This window comes from Lotus japonicus, chromosome 3, assembly GCF_012489685.1.
Source record: "Lotus japonicus ecotype B-129 chromosome 3, LjGifu_v1.2".
In the NCBI taxonomy this organism is placed as follows: Eukaryota; Viridiplantae; Streptophyta; class Magnoliopsida; order Fabales; family Fabaceae; genus Lotus; species Lotus japonicus.
In genome coordinates, this window is record NC_080043.1 from 36,260,573 (window position 1) to 36,281,154 (window position 20,582).

Here is a 20,582-nt window from a genome sequence, read left to right on the forward strand (position 1 = left end):
CTACAAGAATGCAAATAAGTTTGTTTCATCTGAAAAGCAAACTAAGCAACCAATGTCAGACCCAATGTTGTATCATCCTGTACGACATGTGTACCCTTAGTTCAGAAAATCCAAGAAATCTACTTGGAGATGTCATCACTGCGGAAAACTTGGTCATATAAGGCCCTACTGTTACAAGCTATATGGATATCATCAGTCTCATGATCAACCAAGGACTAATCCACAAGTAGCTCCAGCAAGGAAAGAGTGGAAACCTAAAGAAGGAGTTAGAGTCAAGTTCTTCAGCGAGGAAGAGATGTCTCCACAACCATCTAGGGAGAATAGATCATATTCAAAGGATGTTGCTCTTCTTAAACCTCAGAGTTCTGGTGTAGATGTTATGAAGGAGTGGAGGAAGAATTTTGCTACTGCAAGTTCTCTTGAAGTCTCAAATGCACCAGCAACTGTTCATGCGAGCATAGGTGAATCTGTAAGTGCAGATCCTAATGCTATTGTGCCTAATGTGATTCATGAGATATCAGTAGAATCTGTTTATGTTCCCAATGTTGAACCCCATGTTGAGACATTAGTTGAGACTACTTCAGATGTGAATATGGGACCCTCTGCTAGAAATCCAAACCCCAATGTTGACACATCTGAACTTGATTTCCAAATCCATCAACCTACCTTGGGTTCTGAACCATCTACCGGTTTTAAGAAGTCAGTTATTGAAAATGTTCATGAATTGTTGTCACTCTGGTCTTAGAAGTGATGGTTTGTTTATGTTGTGCACCCTTTGCCAAATTTGTGTTAAAAAGGGGGAGTAGTTTGTGGTGAAGAATCTGTGTTGTTTCTGTTGCATGTTTGTTTTCTGTTGGAAGCTTTGGTCTGTAATAAGTTGAAGACTCTTTCAAGACAAGGCAAGTAACTGGTTGTGTACTCCAAGCTGCTACTGTTTTATGTTCAAGTTGCTACTGGTTTACTGGTTTGCATTTGCTGCTACTGTTTTATGTTCAAGTTCCTACTGGTTTACTGGTTTGCATTTGTTGGTTAGTTAGTGTGCTTTTGCTGCTATGTTCTTTGTTCCAACTGCCTTTTGGAGTTTACTTGTTGTTGGTATAGATGCATCATTTGAGGGGGAGTTCTGCTGCTACGGGGGAGCTTTGGTTCTCTATGTTTACCCTCTCATATTCTCAAGTTGTTTTAGACAAAATTTGACAAAGGGGGAGATTGTTGTTACATTGTTGTCTTGCATTTTGTCAAAAACAACTTGATGTCGAAGCAGATGTCTTGACATCTGATTTCGTGAAGCTAGGACATCAGTCCTTTGCTTGGAACGTGATTGTGGGCCCTTGAAGATCTTATGAAGATATGTTTTTTAAAGTTACTTGAGGTTCAAGAAGTTGTACCATAATGGTTTTAATTGTGGGTTGTTATTTGTTGAAACAATCTTTGATAAAAGATTTGTTTCTATCTTTACTTGGGAAAAACGCAACAAGATCTTTGGAGATTCAGTTTTGATTTGATGGTTGTTGCAATCTGTTACTTCAGCCCAAGCAAACCCTAGTGCCTATGTTGCCTCTGCTGAAGTATATAAAAAGATGAAAACCTAAAACATGAAGACCACCGAAGCTAATTGGGAGAGATCAAGGGTTTTAGGGTTGTTCATTGTTCTTTGTCCTTGTTTACTTGTGAACAAACTTTGCTCACTGATTCTATAAAGCAAAGTTGTGTTCTGTGTTCTTTGATTCTAAAAACTCTTATTGTTGATTGTTTGTTACCAATCACTGTGGCAGTGATTGAGAGAAAGTGAGAGGGGCTCTCATACTTAGGTTGAGATACTAAGTAGAAATACACTAGGTAGATTAGGAAGTGAACTATGAACTGTGGTGTTCATGAATGTTTGTAATTCCTGAATCTTGAGATAGTGGATTTCCTTTCTTTGGGTGCATACCCTCCAGACGTAGGTGAAGTTTCACCGAACTGGGTTACCAATCCTCTGTGTTCTTCTTTATTATTTTGCTGGTTTTGTTACTGTTAGTCAGTTGTCGAACCGGTTGTCCCAGCATCGCGTAGAACATATGTCCTCTGCGAGAACCGGATTTACACTTTCATTACTCACAGTAATGCAATGGCTTATACATACTTATATAGACATAAAAATGTGTTAGTTACCTGAGGAGGACCTTCCTCTTGTAATGTTCAAATGATTTGGGAATCCCCCAATATGCTGCATCAGCATCAATCCAAGACTTTCATCACTGCTTCTCGGTTTGATTTTCGACTAAAAAAAAACAACGAATGCAATTGTCGTCCTTGATGTCCTTCGTTCCTACAATCCAAAAGTTAACGTTCCGAATAACAAAACTTGCTATGGCCTATGGTATGGGCCTATGGGGTATTGCATGTGAGGTTTTGAAAGATAGAGTGACAATTCTCTATGATGACAAACACATCTTTGTTTTTATTGAAAATGAAAGAAATGATAGTGGGTAGAAAGGAAAATGAATGAAATAATAAGTCTTCTGTTGTTTGGATGAATGGAAAAGGGGTGGGGAAGAAAAATTGACAATGACTCCCACTAAAAAACACTTACAATTTCTCTTTTACTCATATGAAAGTAGAGGGGTTTCATACCCTTGGCCTTGAGGATTAATTTGTCATGATTTCTTCAATAACAAATTTTATAATTTGCAACTTAATCTTTTATACTTTAAATAATGAATTTATGGGTTCTAAAGCCTTCCATTGTGAAAGGGTACGGGAGCAACACCCAAAAAATTTTGCCCATTACATGAAACGAAAACTCAAAATATGAAGGTAAAATGAAATGCTTAATATTAGTTAACTACTTCTTTGATTGTGTTTGCACTCACAAATATTTACATATAAGTCACTTATCACACTATACTTTACACGACAAGCTCACAATACGTTGTTCTTGTCTTTGAAAATAACACGTGACATATCTAAAGATTTTAAATAATAATAACAAAGTCTTTTCGGATTACACTTATTGTGCGATCGTGCCTCCAAATTTGTCGTGCAACATAGCATTATTAGCATTATTGCTCTATTATCTTTGTTTTTCTCCAATTTTAATTTTATTCTCAATCCAAATAACTTGAACTTACTTTTCATTTATATTTACATTGTATATTTTTTTCCTCTTATTATATTTTTTCATCTTCATCCAAATAAAGCATAAAAAATTACATGGAGAATTTTGCTTGGGGTAAAAAGATGATATGATAGGATAGGTTTCACATCTCGAACTTAATATAAAAAATAGGTTATCAACTTTTTTAATACTACTCATTCTTCCAAAATTGGAGCTAGTTGATGCTTTTTCTATTTCGCAGGGTAATGGTTTTGAAGGATTTTTCGGTATGGTAGTGAGACGGTGGCACGACAGAGAAGTAGTTGTAAAGGCACTATGACGCTCAAATCACTTAGAGGGCGTTGAGAGAAGACCACAAAGTCATAGAAGAACAATAAAAGCAAAAAAATGATGCTTATGTAAATAAATGATCCAACTTGCATTTATAGCATTGAATGAAGTCTTTAAAGCATTGATGAAATGAGTCATAAATTAAGAGGTTGAACATTGAATGAAGTCTTTAAAGCATTGATGAAATGTCAACATGATGATTGCTTATAGGTAAACCTTGCAATGATAATATGATTGTGTTAGTTTAAGTCTGTTCAGCTATAAGTTTGGGCGAGATGAAATTTGTTTCTAAATTCTAATCATCTCGGCTAGCTAACATTTAATTCAGTTAACTTTGAATTCTTTGGGCCGCTTCCTCGTACTATATTGGTCCAGCAATAGCCTTATGAGCCAACCAGCTGAAGACTGCTCCTGGTTTTTTAGCTGCTTGTAGTTGCTGAAACTCTAGTAAAGCTTTACTCCAAAGTGCGTAAGGATAAATAAACTCTTCAAAGTCCTATCTTTATTACCCTACCATATGCATTCGAAACAACTCTCGCTCTATATAAGACAGAAACACAAGAGTCAAGACAGAGAACCCCATACCCAAAAAGTAATTCAGCCATGAAAGCTAAGAGGAATCATTAAAGAAAGAGAAAATATAGATTTAATCATTTGATTTGATACCTTTTTGGATCTCTATAACTAGCTCCCAAACTGTCTTTCTTATCTTGTACTTCCTTTGTTTTCTCCTCCTCCATATTAGCTTGAGCTTGAGGTACACGAAAGTCCATCATATTCGTCTCCACCATGTCAAATCCCGAGCTTCTGCATATCAAAGATGACAATGAAGAGTTAAGCAATTCAGAGGTTTTAAAGAGACCCACCTTCAATTTTCAAACTGAGTGTCAAGACAGCGTTGCAATGAGTTCAGATTCTCACTCTCAAGGTCAAGAAAACGAAGATGACAAGCAGGAAGAACACTTGCAGGGTAAGATAGTGCTGTCTAAGCAATCTGATTCAGGTACCACATGGTCAAGAGTGAAGAACAAGGTGGAAGATGAAGAAGATGAAGGGTTCAGAACTCCAACTTCTTTGGACCACAGAATCCCCGTGACCAAGCAATGTCCACATGCACCAAGAAAACCCAAACCATCTCTGAAAAGAAAACCACCCTGCAACCCTGTACTTGATCTGTCAAAGGAGGTTGTTGAATTATTGCTGCCAACACAACTTTTCAATTCACACCAAACCACCAAGAAAGTTCGAAGGGAATAGAGTCAATAGACCAAGTGTAGTAATTATTGTGGACCAAAAACAACGCCTTTCAATTCATATGGTTTATGTGCCCATGCCACATGATGGGTACGTGCAATGCAATATTCAACAGCTACTCTACTGCACAAGTTTGGTTAGTATCTTATCGAAAGTAAATAGTTAAGTGCATGTTTGAAAAATCTTCAACAATTAACTGATTCTGATGCCGAAATGAATTAGAAAGATAAGCTTATGTGAGTTGATTATGAGTTGATTAGAAATTAGAATCTGTCCAAATATGCTATGAATTTGTTTGTGATATAATTAGGCTTGCAACATAGGAAACTAATATGTGTTCGAACTTTACTCGTATATATAAGTGCGTGTTTGAAAAATCTTCAACAATTAACTGATTCTGATGCCGAAATTAATTAGAAAGATAAGCTTATGTGAGTTGATTATGAGTTGATTAGAAATTAGAATCTGTCCAAATATGCTATGAATTTGTTTGTGATATAATTAGGCTTGCAACATAGGAAACTAATATGTGTTCGAACTTTACTCGATGTATATATTATCAGTTAAGTTTGTTTTTATGTCATATGTTAGAGATTAATTTGATTTTTTGAACGTGTGATTAATTTGATTGGTTCGATATATATTATGAGATTAATTTGATAGATTCAATGATTTTTAGGACCTTTAGCTAGCTAGTCTAATTTTCATTATTCAAAAATTAATATTATCAACATTGTATCATTTTTTCTGCAAAAAACAAGTCATGTACCACTTTTTTAAGACGCTTATTGCTGTTTCTGATCTCTATAAATTATAGAGTTTATTAAAAAAAATCTCGGTCAAAAACTGCCGCAAATTGCAAATGTTCGAGTGATTTACAAAAAAAAAATTCATAAGTAAATACATTTATTCATGGGGAGCACAAGAGGTATTCCAACCCATTACAAGAAAAATTATTGTCATTAAAAACAAGTTACACCAATTCCATTCCCCTACCATTACACCCAAACCAAAACAGCTTCTAAGCCAAATGGGAAAGCCCAGCTAAATACAATGACTGGACTTCAGCCTTAAGAAGCTGATCGGAACTAATCCTAGCTAAGCAAAAAAACAATCACACCCCCAGCAAGCTTCTCTAAATATCAATGTCCCCCCCTACACACCTGGTAAAACAACACAAATCAGCTTATTTTCTGTATATGTTGACATGTGGATTATTACTACTTTTCTCTGGTTAGATCTTAATTAATATTGGAGAAAGCACTGTTATGGCATAAAGTTAAAGGTTTTCAAAAGATTACAAATATTAAGTCTGGTCAGAGAGAGAAAGGTGTGTGTCTGACTGAGGCGCAGTGTAATTGTAGAGATTTCTTTCTTTTTAGCTTGCCAATTTCTTTAAATTTTAAGCCTTACTAAAAAAGGAATCATCACTTAATTAAAGTGTTCTTTTTGTTTCAATTTTCGTTCTGAGATATTCTTCCTTCCACTTTACGCTTTGGTTAAGTTGTCTCGGATAGCATAAAAACCAGAAAGAAGCAGGATCAGTTGTTAATAATGGCTGGAATGGCTCAAGTTAAATATGTGTGCATTGTTTGATTTTGATGAATAAAGTTTCCTTGGCACATGAAATACACTTCCACCTAGAGATATACTAAGAGAGAAAGAGATAAATGTGACCTATAAGAGATGATGTGATCGAAATAGAAGTAAGAGATAAAAAGAGAATAATAGTGAAAATAAGATGATAGAGAAAATAAAGTGTGAATGAATAAAAATTCTTATTTAATTTAGAAGCTCAAATTCAAAGATTAGCAAAATTGATTGAAATTAAAATCAAGGGCTCAATATGTTTTAAAATATGTGAGTATTGATTTTAATTTACCATTTGAGTAAACTTGAAAAACATCACTGCTATTTAGAAAATAACTCAATTTTAGTCATCGTCAGAGCCTGAGCTCCGACAACTTTTCCCTTTGTAGGCGTCGGTTTTACGTGGCATTTTAATTAATTTTTCATTTCCAAATAATTAAAATAAATAACAATTATCAATGAAAAAATCATTTAATCCTAGTTTTAGAGTATGTTTCTCTCACCAATTTAACTTTTCTCCCGTACCTCCTCCCCAAATTCTATCTCCTCTCTCCCTCCCTCCATCCCTCCCTTTGAATCCAACAAACTCATCATCAAATCTCACTCTCATTGTCTCTCCAAAATGAAGACAAAGCGAGCATGTTGGAAAGACTCATGTCATGTTGTTATCATGACTGATCGAGATGTTATACAAATCTCTCTAGTTGCTCTTATGGGTCGGATTGAAATGAATTCGTGCATAACATGTGATACATGAGTAGTTGCATAAGAATCCAATGACAAGGTTCTATTAGGTATTTCAATAAGGATTGATTCGATAATTAAAACATAATAGTTACCTTTCTTTTTGAATCAAGCCTTTATTTTCTGACATTATTTTTTGAAAAGTCCAACCTTTTTATAAAATAGCATATATATGTTCTCCATACAGCGACCCTCTTTAACTTTTATGTCTTTGTCCTTATTTTATTCCTTTCAACCCAGTTTAGCCTTGTTGCTACTACCTCTAACATAGTCGTGAGATGAATGCAGTAGTCTTTCACTTTCTGTAATCTCTCTTACTCCTGAAGAAACATAGCCTTAAATTCCTAGAAGTTCCATTTTTTCTTGATGGTGTTGTAATTTTACCTGGGTGGAGATCATTGTCCCAAGAGCAGGATAAGGTTTTTTTTATAAGCAAATATTAGTTGATAATTGTTAGTAAATTAGTTCCTTCACCAGGGTTCAAATCCTAGTCCTTTAGCTTTCATTTCCCTTAGTTCATCAAGTGAGCTACCAATCCCCCCAAGCTGGATAAGGCTAACTGGAGGGAAACCCTTTCACTGCTGTAAATCGCTACCAAGCCTTCACTACGCCACCTTGAGAGCCATTGTGCCACCCTCGTAGATTTTCCTAGCCAAGCTCGATTGAATCTCAAACCCATCCATCCACCCTCGTTGCAGCCTTGAAACCTCAAACTTTACCCTCGCAAGTACAAGAACCTCCACCGTCGAATCTGGCTCCATCGCCATCTCCCCTTTATCACCTTCGTCATCTCTCTCTTTCTCTCCATACGAGATGATGAACTTTGTCCTTTTTTATCCTAGCTTTTTGGACTTGGAAAACAAAAGATAATACTTCATTCACACTTTTCTTCCACTCATAAAGAGTGATATAAAATGAGAAGAATAAGAAATGAATTATATGATAGATGATATGATAAGGAATGCAAATAGAGATAGGCAAAAAAACTAAGTGAAAATGTGATGTAAGAAAAAGTTGTTGTAAATAAATCATTAGTTGGAAAGAAATGTGACATTTGGTGAGAGAACATAACATGACAGAGCATAACATAACGGTACAGAATAGGATGAAACAAGACAATAATGTTTTGTGTGTTTTGTTTAGTAACTCTAAGTCTTTAGAACATAACTATGATTTTAATTACATATATAACCCATATAAGTTAATTAAGACTGTGTTTGTTTCAGATCAAAAAATGTGATTTTATGAAAAGCTGAAACAAGCATAATAATGGAAAAATGTTATTTTTTTTCTAAAATAAGCTGAAACAAACGCATTATAAAGTAGCTTTTGTAAATAATCTGCTTTCAGTTTTTTTTTAAATAATGATTTTTTGAAAAGCTAAAAAAACATAAAAATGATTTTTCTTTGAAAAAGTGATTTTTCTAAATATAAGCTGAAACAAATGCCCTCTAAAGTGGTTTTTTTCAAATAATCTGCAGCTTTTTGTAAAATAATGATTTTTTAAAAAGTTAAAACAAACATAAGAAAAAGTGAATTTTTCGTAAAATAAGCTGAAACAAACGCACTCTAAAGTAGCTTTTCAAATAATCTACTTTCAGCATTGTTTTTAAATAATGATTTTATGGAAAGTTAAAACAAACATAAAAATGAAAAAAAGTTATTTTTTAAAAATAAACTGAAACAAACGCACTCTAAAGTAACTTTTCCAAATAATCTGCTTTCAGCATTTTTTAAAATATTGATTATTTTTTTGAAAGTGGAAACAAACAAAAAAATGAATTTTTAAATGAAAAAGTGATTTTTATAAAAATTATCTGAAACAAACGCACTCAAATTGGCTCTTTTGTCATACCTTAAAAAAAGTGATTTTACTTTTGGAAGAATAATTGATTTTATCTTAAGTGATATTTTTAAAAAGCATAAATTTATTTAAGTTTGTCAACAAATATATGTGTGCTTTTCACTTTAAAAAGTGATTTTAAACTGTTTGAATATAAAAAAAATTCAAATATAAATAAGGGGCATTTTTTATCATGTAAAATTTTTAAGAGAGTGTTCCGTTTTGCTCCCTTTCGTTCCACCATTTTTCTACGGAACCAAGGTGTCTCGTTCCATGAGTCTTTTTTTATGTTTCATTTCGTCCAAAAAACACGACAAGCATATAACTGAACTCATATGTCATGTTCTATTCTCATCTCACTTGTCCATCAAACGCTATCAAAGACTGAGCAACATACATGTATACCAAAAATTTATCTGGACACTCTTATTCCATTTCCATCTAAGTGAGATAGTTGGAGAAAAAAGAGAAATGAATGACATGATATGTGATGAAAAAAAAATTAAATAAAAATGAGATGAAATAAAAACTTGTGAATGTATCAAAGATCATGTATACTAGGATTATACCCGTTTGTCCGTGCGATGCACGGATAATTTTTCACGAATTCCACTGTTAACTACAATTATTCAGAATTTGATATATATTGAATAATACAATTATGTATTTTTTAAGAATACAATATTAATTAGTCAAACACTTATATATCGTTATTATCTTATGTTTATTTTTCTTATATGCATTATATGAGTTTCAAATGTTAATTGTGTTTGACCCCTGTCGACTTGTAATTTGGCGCAATCTTTACTATAAAAAATGAAAAGTTGGCTGAAATATAATAACATATTAGACTATGAGAGAGATATTTTAAACTAAAAGAAAATACTTATATACATATCCAAAAGTAATGATTTATTCATATCTCACTTTCAAAAGATACCCATTTGTGCGTGCGATGCACGAGAAATATGTTCAACAATTTGCTCAGACTAATTATGTGATAAATACATGAGTTATATAATCATTGATGTTATATCAAATAAATTAACAGTCAGTTTTATTTATCACTGATAGATGACATTCTACCCTTATTTTATGAGTAACATTTATCAAAGATATTTCACATAATAATTTTTACCGATTTTGAATTTGGCAAATTCAATAAATTAACTAACCAATGCTTTGCAGTTTGGCCACATGGTCTTTGTCTCATTTGATTGTTCACAGTTTTTAATCATAAATTCAGGGAACAATTTATTATCCACATATATGATTTTTTTTCTAAATTCGCTAAAAAAATTAGGAACATCCCTTGTTATTTTCATATAGATAGTGTTGAGAATCAACCCTCTTAATATGTACTGAAATATCTCTTATATAAGATATTTTCTCGTCTTTAGCTCTAATAAAATAAACAGATAAATAAAAAAATTATTTTACAATGCATTTGAAAGAACTATAAACATATTATAGCTTAAACTTAAAAAACAATAGTGTAACAGAATAGGAGAAAGGAACAATAAATAAGATATACATATATATGATTTTATGAGTAACTTTTATACAATGAATTCCGACCGCTCTCATACATGTTCCTGATCTAAAGCAATCCATAGTTGTATCTGTGCTAGTTCAGCATGATACCAACAGCCAGGTATTTTTTAACAATAATAGTTAGGTTGGGAAGGAGTAGCTTCAGGGGAGGACATACTAATTTGGAAAGTAGACAAACTAAAATCCACAAGCCTTTCTCAAAGCTCTCTTTCACCGGTTAAAATAATTTCTATCCATATAGTAAATTGGTTTTCAATGGCAGGGCATAGTCTTTCCAAGTTTTGAATCATTCTACTTGACTGTTCTATTCATTTGTTCAGCATTAAGCTTTGCTAACACCACATACTTAAGAATTATATTGTGCAATTTATGGATAGATCCGTTGTAATTTTCTTGGCCAATATTCAGGAGCTTTAAATAGTGTCCCAATTTATTCATAAAATCATTTGGATGGTGAACCACGTGATTAATGGTATCATATATTGTATATGGAATCATGAAAGTACCTCTCTTTGTAAGGCCTCATCAAGTTCCAGTTTATTATCAAATGTTATATCTTTAGCATACAACTGGGATAAGCAATCCCTTATCATGAAAATCATGAAAAATAAGAAAATGATCACCAACAAAAAAGATTGAGCTTTATTCTATAATTGTCACAATTCCAGAAACAATATTAACATTTCTTGTTTATACAAGACATGCATTTCCAGTTTCCAATGAATCTAAATGATAGGATGTGGAAGGGAACTTCCCTTATGGGAACTCCTAGAGGTAACTTTGTTTTTTTTCTTTTCCTATTTGAATTTCTTCTTCCAAAAAGAAACTTCTACAACAAATGAACTACATAAGTCCTCCTTAGTTATGACAGGAAAGTAAAGCCATGGACAGACCTTCCATGCTATTGCAGTAAAGATCTACTGACAGACTGAGTAGGGTGACCAGTTGAGACCAAATCTACAGTTTGGTTCTTCATAGCATCCAAGATTTCTTGATGGGTCTTCTTCAATTCAGCCACAAGCCTCTTGAAAGTCTCTCTGATGTCTGTCAAAGTCAATTATGGCAGAGTTCTCTCATCAGCAAAATCAACCCTCAGTGTGAGGAACCCATGGCAAGCTCTCTACATCAATATTTACGGACCACTAATAACCATAATGTGAAGCGATGACATTCTTCCATCCTTCTGCAAAGGAATAAGATAGTCTGGTTGTTTTCTGCGATATAAGATGCAGCATGTACTTATTAGCAACTCATTCTTGTTTATCTCTAGAATGATAGTACTCCTAGTTGTGGAAGATTCAAATAAAATTAATTTTGCACTTAATAAAGCAATGACAGAATTATAACTACCTTCCATTCAGTTTCAAGATGCATCCCACAGTATTTGTGTTAATAGAGCCAATCAATTCTTAATTATGAGCAGAATATGGATCTTACGCTAAGATGTGTGCACCAAAACTTTCCAAAGATGATACATAGAACTGGTACAAAGCATGTATTGTAGATTCATAGGATCTCGTTCATAATTAATAGGAAGTGTATCTATTGTAACCACATTCATTACCCAAACTTTCAAATCCTTCAAAGTTGCAGCAAACCTAAAATTCAAAAGACAGGCAAAGATGTCAAGTACAGGAGGCAAAAATAAGAGGTTAATATAATGTAGAGCAACATTAGAAACAATTTTACTCACCCTCCATGGATCGATCTCATATCCATAACATCCCACATATTGGACTATTGAATTCCCATCCCATTTAGATAAGACTTGGAAACTACATGCTTCCAGTATTCAAAATCAACAGTAATAACAACTCAAAGGAAGTGATTAAAATCAAGTTTAGTTACTCCAACCAAGATCAATTGAATACCTACATCAATAATCAGTTATGAGTTAATATTAGCTTATCTCTAGAAAATGATATAAACACATGGGATCAATCATCCTTCTACGAAATAAGTTAACTAAATTACCATGAAATGAATTAGTTTTACCTATTGTCTACAACGAACCCAGATAAACAGATTGAAGCAAATTCCCACTTGAAACTGGTTCAGCTTAGAGAATTGCTCAGTAATGAACATAAAGGCAAGGGCTTAATGAATTGTGCAGTTTGCAATTAAATAACACCATGACTAAAACTAAAAGAAAACTGAGGCTAATGACAGAAGTGAACATAAGTAGACATGGAATAATAATCCTTTTAGGTGGGAGAAAGAGGTGAATTGGAGAGTACTCAAATTCATCCACTCAAGTTCATTGCCGCATCATATGTACTTTAGCTAATTCTATAGTGGATCATGTTTAGAACTTCTCCACCCATGAACCATGTTTTTACTACTAAAATTCAGTACATGTTATTAGGAATATGCTCCTTATGGTCTAATGTTTTTTGCAGGAAAGCTGTTTTAACTCACATAAAAATGCACATTGAGGTATAGAGGTCGAAATTTTTTTGGAAATTTAATGTTAGAAATTTGAGCATGAGTGATATATGTGTTTTGGTAAATAACTTAAGTAAGTGTTTATTGCCTAAGCTCTTTTCACATAAGATCTTATTCATAAGATAATATAAGAAACTTATTGGAATAGGCCTAAAATAGCTTATAAGTGGATGTATGTCAATTCATAAGCTAATCTAAGCAGCTTCTGAAAATAAGTTCGAAACTACCAGTGTTTTCTTTTAGTAGGCAAGCTAAAAATCAGTCCTTATGAACCCTGACTAAAAAAACAATTAATATATGAGTGTAAAAATATAAGATCATAGTAATTTTCATAATCTGAACTTTGAAGCACTCAATGAAAACCAGAACAGTGTAAAAAAAATTATCAATAGAAGTGTGAGCCTTATGACAGAGAGTAAACGCTAAAAAATTTATATAAAAACATGGACACACAGAAGAAAAAAATAGAAGTTTGATCCTTATGATAGAGAGTAAAAGAAAAATTCTAATTAGTCTTGCAATTATCAATCAATAATTTTGACATTAGATAAAATGTATCAGTGTACACATACACGTGCAAAACCAGAAACCACCACCATTCATTTAGACGATGAATAAAAAATAAGAAGACGAGATGAAAGCATGAATCAAAACCAATGTAGTTGATACCAAAAACATGTCGCTACTGCTGCAGCCAACTATCATTTTGGAACCAGGTTTTATTAAGTCTACAAAGTAATCAAGTTATTGATTCTAAATGACAGATTGATTAAAGGATTAAAATCACTTTAAAGTAATCCATAATTGATCAAAGGATTCTAAATCCAATTATTCTCTTCCAAGGTTAATTTTAGCGCTTTTGATTGAAAGCCTACAAAGTAATCCAGCCTATAAAGCCTACAAATTATCATTGAATCTAAATGAAAATCATGCTAAATAATTTCCAGAGAAAATACTTAGGTGAGTCATAAAATTAGGAGACAGTCAATATTTTATTTTGAAGGATCAAATGACTGATTCATTCTTGAACCCAAAGCTTACATTACCCACCCTTGTCTTTTAAGCAACAACTAATACCAATTGAAAACACACTTTGGAAGAGAACCATGACAGGTGTCTCTATGAACTTTTACCATTATAATTGTTTGAAGCTATATTTCTGAACTCTAATTCTTAATTGTATTCACAATATCAGGATGAGAAGCAATAACACAGCAAGAGTTTCGTATATATATATACCAATATGTACTACCAGAAGTTTGAGAAGATAGAAAAATAGGGGAATTAAAGAACTCTTACATGTTCCAGGAAGCAACTACATAATTTTAGTATCATTGATTGCTGCACATTTGCTTCAATCTTCTCACCCTACAAAATAACAAAAACAGTATAGATCCATTGGATGAACACAGATAAAAAAAGATGATATTTAATATTCCTGCATATTTGAATTTTGAGAGGTTTGAATGAGGATTGTGTGAAATGTAGTGGAGTGAATTGTGGTGCAGCAAAGGTTGTGTAAATGGTGCTGGAGTGAGGGTTGTGTGAGAATTTATAGACAAACGGATCTGATCAAAAAATTCAAAGAAGAAGAGATTGTGCATTCCACATATAACCCTATACCTAAAAACCTAATCCCAACTTCAAATCAGAGTGGAAATGACAGATGCATATCAGAATGGAAATGACAAATGCATGAATAACTGATGAACCCAACCTAACCACGGGTAATAGTTGCAAATCAAGTACCAAATCACCCAATCTAATAAAAAATATCAGATTAAAAATTCAAATAAAGGACAAATTTAGGAGAAACGAAAGAGATGTGCTCAGCTACAATCAATGGAGAACTGTTACGAAACTTACCCACGTATTGGTTGAAGGATTGACGTGAAAGCCAGCACCGGAGAAGCCATGAGAAGAAGCCGCAGATCGTGGAAAGCAGATCTTCTGGTCAAGGTGACGTGATTGCCAGCTAGGGTTGAAGGGAGATTGGAGGCGGAAGAGAAACGAAAGATGATGAATTGTACGGCAGAGTGGGTAGAAAGGAGAGGAAACACGCGATTGCCAGCTAGGGTTGATGAGAGATTGGAGAGAAACAGTGCTGAAGCGGAAACGGCGTCGTTTTCAACTTTCAGAGTGAAAAAAAAATAAAAAAAGGTCAGAGAGCATGACAGGTGTCGCTACTCCATTGGAGGTCTTTTAGCTACAGTGAAAAGGAGGTTCACAAATAAGAAGTAGTAGATACGAACACCATTCACACATTGACCGTTTCTATGCCTCCCAAAAATCCATGATGTAACGGTCACCCATCTCTCCTGCTTCCCTTGTTTTTCTCACTTTCAACATTCTCGCCTCCAAACCCCGAAACAACAGAAGAGACCATCGGAGCAACCCTTCATTCCGCCGCAAATGCACCGACATGGACCGCCGGAAAACGCTCACCATGACATGGGATGACCTCGCCGACGACGAAGATGACGACGACCTCTTCTTCTTTGACTCATCCAACCGCCTCTCCTCCGCCATCCCCATCGACCTCACTTCTTCCTCCTCCTCCTCCGATGATGATGATGATGATGACCCCCGCCTGTCGTTCGTCTCCGCCATGTCCTCCGCTCACTCCAAGAAAAACAGAGCATTCTCGCAGACCATGTTCACAACACCCCCAGATTATGATATATGGATGGCTTCCCCTGCATCCATCAACGAAAGGCGAAGGCGGTTGCTTTACGGCATGGGACTCGATCACAACAAAGACTTCATCAACACCACCACCCCAAATCTAAGTGATGCAATCTCAATGAATTTCACAGAGCACAGAAAAACAGAGAAAACAAAGCACACTTCCCCTGTTTCAGCAAAGCAGAGAAAAACAGAGAAAACGGAGCACTCTTCTGTTTCTTCAATGTTGGTTCGATCACATTCCGAAGGCAACATAGGTTCATTTTCCATGGAAATGTTGAGAAAAGAGAATTTGATTGGGAAGGTATCGAAGCAACGTCTCACGAGGACCGCCACAATGGTCGTCCTTGATGCTCCAGTGATCACAAAAGACGATGGAAACAGAGTGGTCGCAGAGGATTCTTTTGGCAATGAAGTTAAGTCAAATAAGTCATGGAATTCTGAATTGGGAGCAATCTACTTGATCAAAAATCTGGAAACTGGGAAAGAGTTTATCCTCAACGAGTATGGTGAAGATGGGTTATGGAACCGGCTCAATGACCTGCAGAATAGGAAGAAGAAGAAGAAGAATATGCTAACCATGGAGGAGTTTGAGAATACGATTGGGCATTCACACTTTGTGAATGAGCTCATGAGGCGCAGCAATGTAGGGAGAAATGAGAGTTCCTCGAGGAAGCTTTCATCGAGTTCTTCTTACATTTCTAGGAGTTTGAAGCAGAGCAAGAAGAAGGGTGCTAAATTGTTGAGGAACATCAAGGGTGTGGCTTCCGGGCATGCGACGATGGAGGCGAAGAGCAACCGGTGGGTGAGGGTGCGGCATAATGGCAAGTCACACAAGGAGCTTTCAGCTCTGCATTTATGTCAGGAGGTTCAAGCTCACGAGGGGTGCATTTGGATCATCAAGTTTAGCTTAGATGGTTGTTTTCTCGCTAGTGGTGGGGAAGATAAGGTGATTCGAGTGTGGGAGGTGCAAGAGTGTGAGGTTTTGGAGGGGAATTGTTCTCCATTGCTTGTGGCGTCTCCGGAGAGAAATGTGCAGCAGGCAGAGGTGTTTTTGGGTGAGAAGAAGAAGACGAAGAAGAAGGGGAAAATTGGAGGTAAAAGAGGGAATGTTATTCCGGATTTTGTTCATGTTCCAGAAACAGTGTTCTCCCTTTCTGAGAAACCATATTGTTCTTTTCAAGGTCATTTGGATGATGTTTTGGATTTGTCCTGGTCTAAATCTCAGGTATGGGTCTTCTTCCACTTCATTTTATATATGGGGCTTATTAGCTAAGAGGATTGAGATCTTTGATCCTCGTTTAGTGTTTTATTTCCAGTCGCACCAATAAAATCATGTAATGGTAATTATAACAAGGTAAGAGTATAATAGCTATAAACTTTCATAGATGACTGAGAAATGAACACTAATAGGGACATAGATTTCAGTCCTAGCTAAGAGTGATCAATATCATCACTAGAGAGATTCAGATTCCCTACGGTCAGGGATTTGTGACGGTCGAATCTTAATTGGATGACACTAATTTAAAAATGCTAATGTAAAATTAAATCAACCTATTTAATTCAGAGTTGTGCAATCAAGATTAAACGGTTATGGACTTTTGATTTCAGTTAATGTAGATCCATTGACCACAAGGAATCTGTGTCCAGTATTAGAGGAGTTATGTCCTTAATTTGTAATTATCATGTATGTAAGGGTTAAATAAGTTTTTGTCTCTTAACTTTGAGCGAGGTATGATTTTACTTCTTGGCCAGCGTAACTTCTGAAAGTAGTCTTCACGGTTAGGGAAATAACTGGCTTTGGTCCTCGCCTAAGAGGCGGTTCCGGCGAACTTGCTTATTTGTGTGGTACAATCACCTCGTTGATTTAGAAATTGAAAAAAAAAATTGCTACAAAGGCACATTTGTGACAAATAAGCAAGTTCACCAGAGCCGTCTCTCATGCGAGGTCAATACTAGCTATTTACTACTTTCAGAGGTTACGTCGGCGAGGGACTAAAGTCAGATCTCGCTCAAAGTTCAGGGAAAAAAAACATAGTTATCCCTTTAAGTAAAATCCAATTTTGATTGGGTAAAATTAGTGTAACAATTTTAGTTAGGAGTGACAACTTAAATGCAAAGTATCTCTCTTAAGAGATATAAAATTTCTGCTGTTTTATTATATGCAGGAAGACAGTATGAAGTTGAGGTTTTCATTGGTTTTCATTTTCGATTGCAGCTACTTCTGTCATCGTCAATGGATAACACAGTAAGATTATGGGACTTGGAAACTAAGACTTGCTTGAAGATATTTGTACATAATGACTATGGTATACGGTCTATAATCCATGAATGATATATATGTTGCATCAAAGTGACTTTCAGTTAATTACACTGTTGGCTTCTTTCCTAACAAAAGATTGGATATTGCAGTAACCTGCATACATTTTAATCCTGTGGATGATGATTATTTCATTAGTGGCTCCCTTGATGCTAAAGTCAGAATATGGAACATCCCTGAATGTCATGTTGTCCATTGGATTGATACCCATGAAATGGTTACTGCAATTTCTTACACACCTGATGGCCAAGTATGGTTTTCTTCTCCTAACCTTTTCTTGTTTGATTTCATTTCTACATATAATCAAATCTCTCTTCCTTATTGTTGGGATACCAAGTCTGAGTAAGGAGTTTCACATTGGATAAAAATAAAGTGTTAGAGCAGAATATAAGTGAAATGACTCATATACCTAATGTTTTAAGGTTTTAGGTCTGAAGTGAAAGATGTAATGTTGAATCCATTTTTGTTGTTTGCTCTTAGCCCAATGTGGAGGTCTCGTGGAATTTTAGCGATGACACCAACACCTATAGTAATACTATCTCAATAACTTAAAGAGAAATTCTCAGTTTAGTTTCCAACTTCTATGAACAAAGTAAATAAATATAAATAACAATTATGCATTGGTTTTGACCCTTGTTTATATTTGTTCATCATTGTAGGGTGTTCTTGTTGGTACACATAAAGGGTGTTGTCGTACCTATAGCACACAAGGTATTAGTTTCTTCCTTAGTCTATCCTTCATATTTTTATCCCTCTTGAACCATCTTGGAACCAGATTCCGCATATTATCTCATTGATAAAATCTAAACTCTTGAAATTAAGTTCTTAGTTCCAATGCCTATGTGGTGAACCAGATTCCAAACTAATTCAAACAGCAACAAATGAGATTCGACGCAAGAAGAAATCTAAACGAAGAAAAGTAACTGGTTTCGAGGTAATTCCTTATCTCCATAAGCAACCTATCTCTGATTTTCTTGGCATCAGAAGTTGTTTAATGTATGGAAAGATAACTTACTAGTTCTGTATCTTTGCAGTTTGCTCCAGGCAAACCATCAGAAGTGCTTGTTACTTCAGCTGATTCAAGGATAAGAATCTTGGATGGTTCAAAAATTGTTCACAAGTTTAGAGGTATTGCATCATATTATCTAAAACTACATCTTCACCTATTAAAATTAAATGTTCTAAATTCTCCTACTTATGCTACGAATCCTTCTCAAATATTAAATGTTCGTTATATTTCAAAGATACCAAATACATTTAATTTATCATTTAACATCTTAGGAGGATTTGTAGGAATATTTGTAGGGTACAACATTGAGATTTAGACTACCTGCAGTTGATTTTTCTTAAATTAACTGCAGTTGTCCCAGAATATCGAATTTTTTTATCTGAGTCGTACAATCTTGACTGGACAGCTATTGAGCCCTAACTCCAGTGAATTTAGAAAATTTCAACTATAGGGAAGTTGGATCCCATAACATTGCTCATTAAAAATACAGCTTGGCTTCTCTATGTTTCTAGTTAACCAATACATTGGTGTTGCATGTTGTTAGACAGGTTTTCGAAATTCAAAGAGCCAAATTGCAGCTTCATTTAGTCCAGATGGGAGATATGTTATAAGTGCAAGTGAAGATTCTCAAGTATATGTATGGAAGCATGAAGAGCATAGAAATGCAGGCATTGGAAAAGGCAGAAACATGCTAGTTACCAGATCTCATGAACTCTTCCAATGTAAAGATGTTTCAATAGCAATACCATGGCCTTATACAATTAGTGGTAATCCCCTACCTGAGCCATTACATCATTCCAAAACACATTCAAAAATTTCTTATTCATCATTTGGTGGTGGAGATGGCACTAAAGTTGGTGCAAAAATCAAAACAATGCTTCCACCTCTTCCAAAGAAAACTAAGTGTCATGCCACTGAGAAAGAAGAGCTTGAAGCAATTTCGCGCGTAGATTCCGGCATTGGTGATTCATTTTGTTCAGACTCTTCCTCAATTAGGTACGGTGATTCTTCCTCACCTTCTATACCAGGTTCATGGTCTTCTTCTTATTCATCATTTGAAAGTGGCCATGGTTCCCCAACAAGTAATCTTCCTTCAGCATGGGGCTTGGTAATTGTGACAGCCGGGTATGAAGGTGAAATCAGATGTTATCAGAATTTTGGGTTGCCTCGAAGGATGCGGCAAGCAAACCTTTTTGGAGGCCCTTCTTAACATTTGTCTCATGTTTGGCATTTTTCTTTATTTTCTTGAACTTGTATTGTATATCAAGCAACATTTGTAGTTTTAGCTGTATGTCAGTCTGGTTGGTATTGTATATAGTGAGTGATCCACATAAAAGTGATGTATCAGTTTAAATAACAATACAGATATAAGGGAAGATTAGATGAATTACATTGAACTGTTTCTTGTTCTTTCTACTTAAATACAGTGATGTATTAGTACTTATCTCTTTATTTTTTCCTTATCATATCACCAATCGTATATCCCACTTCTCTTTCTTCAATTCATATATCTCTCTCAACATTTGGAGATGGAATTAGTGTGAACATAATATTTTTCAAAGTAGTTCACCCTAAACTTGAGGGCTAAGACAAGTCCTACCCGAGTCTGACTTAAGGCACTCAAGCAACCACGTTTGAAAATTCATAGAAAGTAAAAAAAAACAAATATCAACATAGAAACGTGTTAGAATCAAGAAAGTTGGAAAAT

General features: G+C 34.9%; 2 protein-coding genes and 1 long non-coding RNA gene across 3 annotated transcripts; 2 read left to right on the top strand and 1 right to left on the bottom strand.

Moving 5' to 3' along the window:
* The first annotated feature begins 379 nt into the window (after positions 1 to 379).
* LOC130749106 (uncharacterized) lies at positions 380 to 745 on the top strand. The gene has a single exon (XM_057602394.1). It carries the CDS (start codon positions 380 to 382, stop codon positions 743 to 745), a length of 366 nt encoding a protein of 121 aa, XP_057458377.1.
* Positions 746 to 11,771: 11,026 nt separating this feature from the next.
* Positions 11,772 to 14,949, bottom strand: LOC130742452 (uncharacterized). Its single transcript, XR_009021156.1, has 4 exons — positions 14,727 to 14,949; positions 14,160 to 14,228; positions 12,109 to 12,286; positions 11,772 to 12,013 (listed from the first exon to the last, which is right to left on the bottom strand). It is a non-coding gene; the product is annotated as an uncharacterized LOC130742452 (long non-coding RNA).
* A 194-nt stretch (positions 14,950 to 15,143) lies between these two features.
* Positions 15,144 to 20,262, top strand: LOC130742451 (uncharacterized). Its single transcript, XM_057594558.1, has 7 exons — positions 15,144 to 16,773; positions 17,764 to 17,854; positions 17,958 to 18,115; positions 18,525 to 18,576; positions 18,720 to 18,799; positions 18,900 to 18,993; positions 19,423 to 20,262. Exons 1-7 carry the CDS (start codon positions 15,283 to 15,285, stop codon positions 20,082 to 20,084), a joined length of 2,628 nt encoding a protein of 875 aa, XP_057450541.1. The 5' UTR covers positions 15,144 to 15,282; the 3' UTR covers positions 20,085 to 20,262.
* Positions 20,263 to 20,582: the final 320 nt, after the last annotated feature.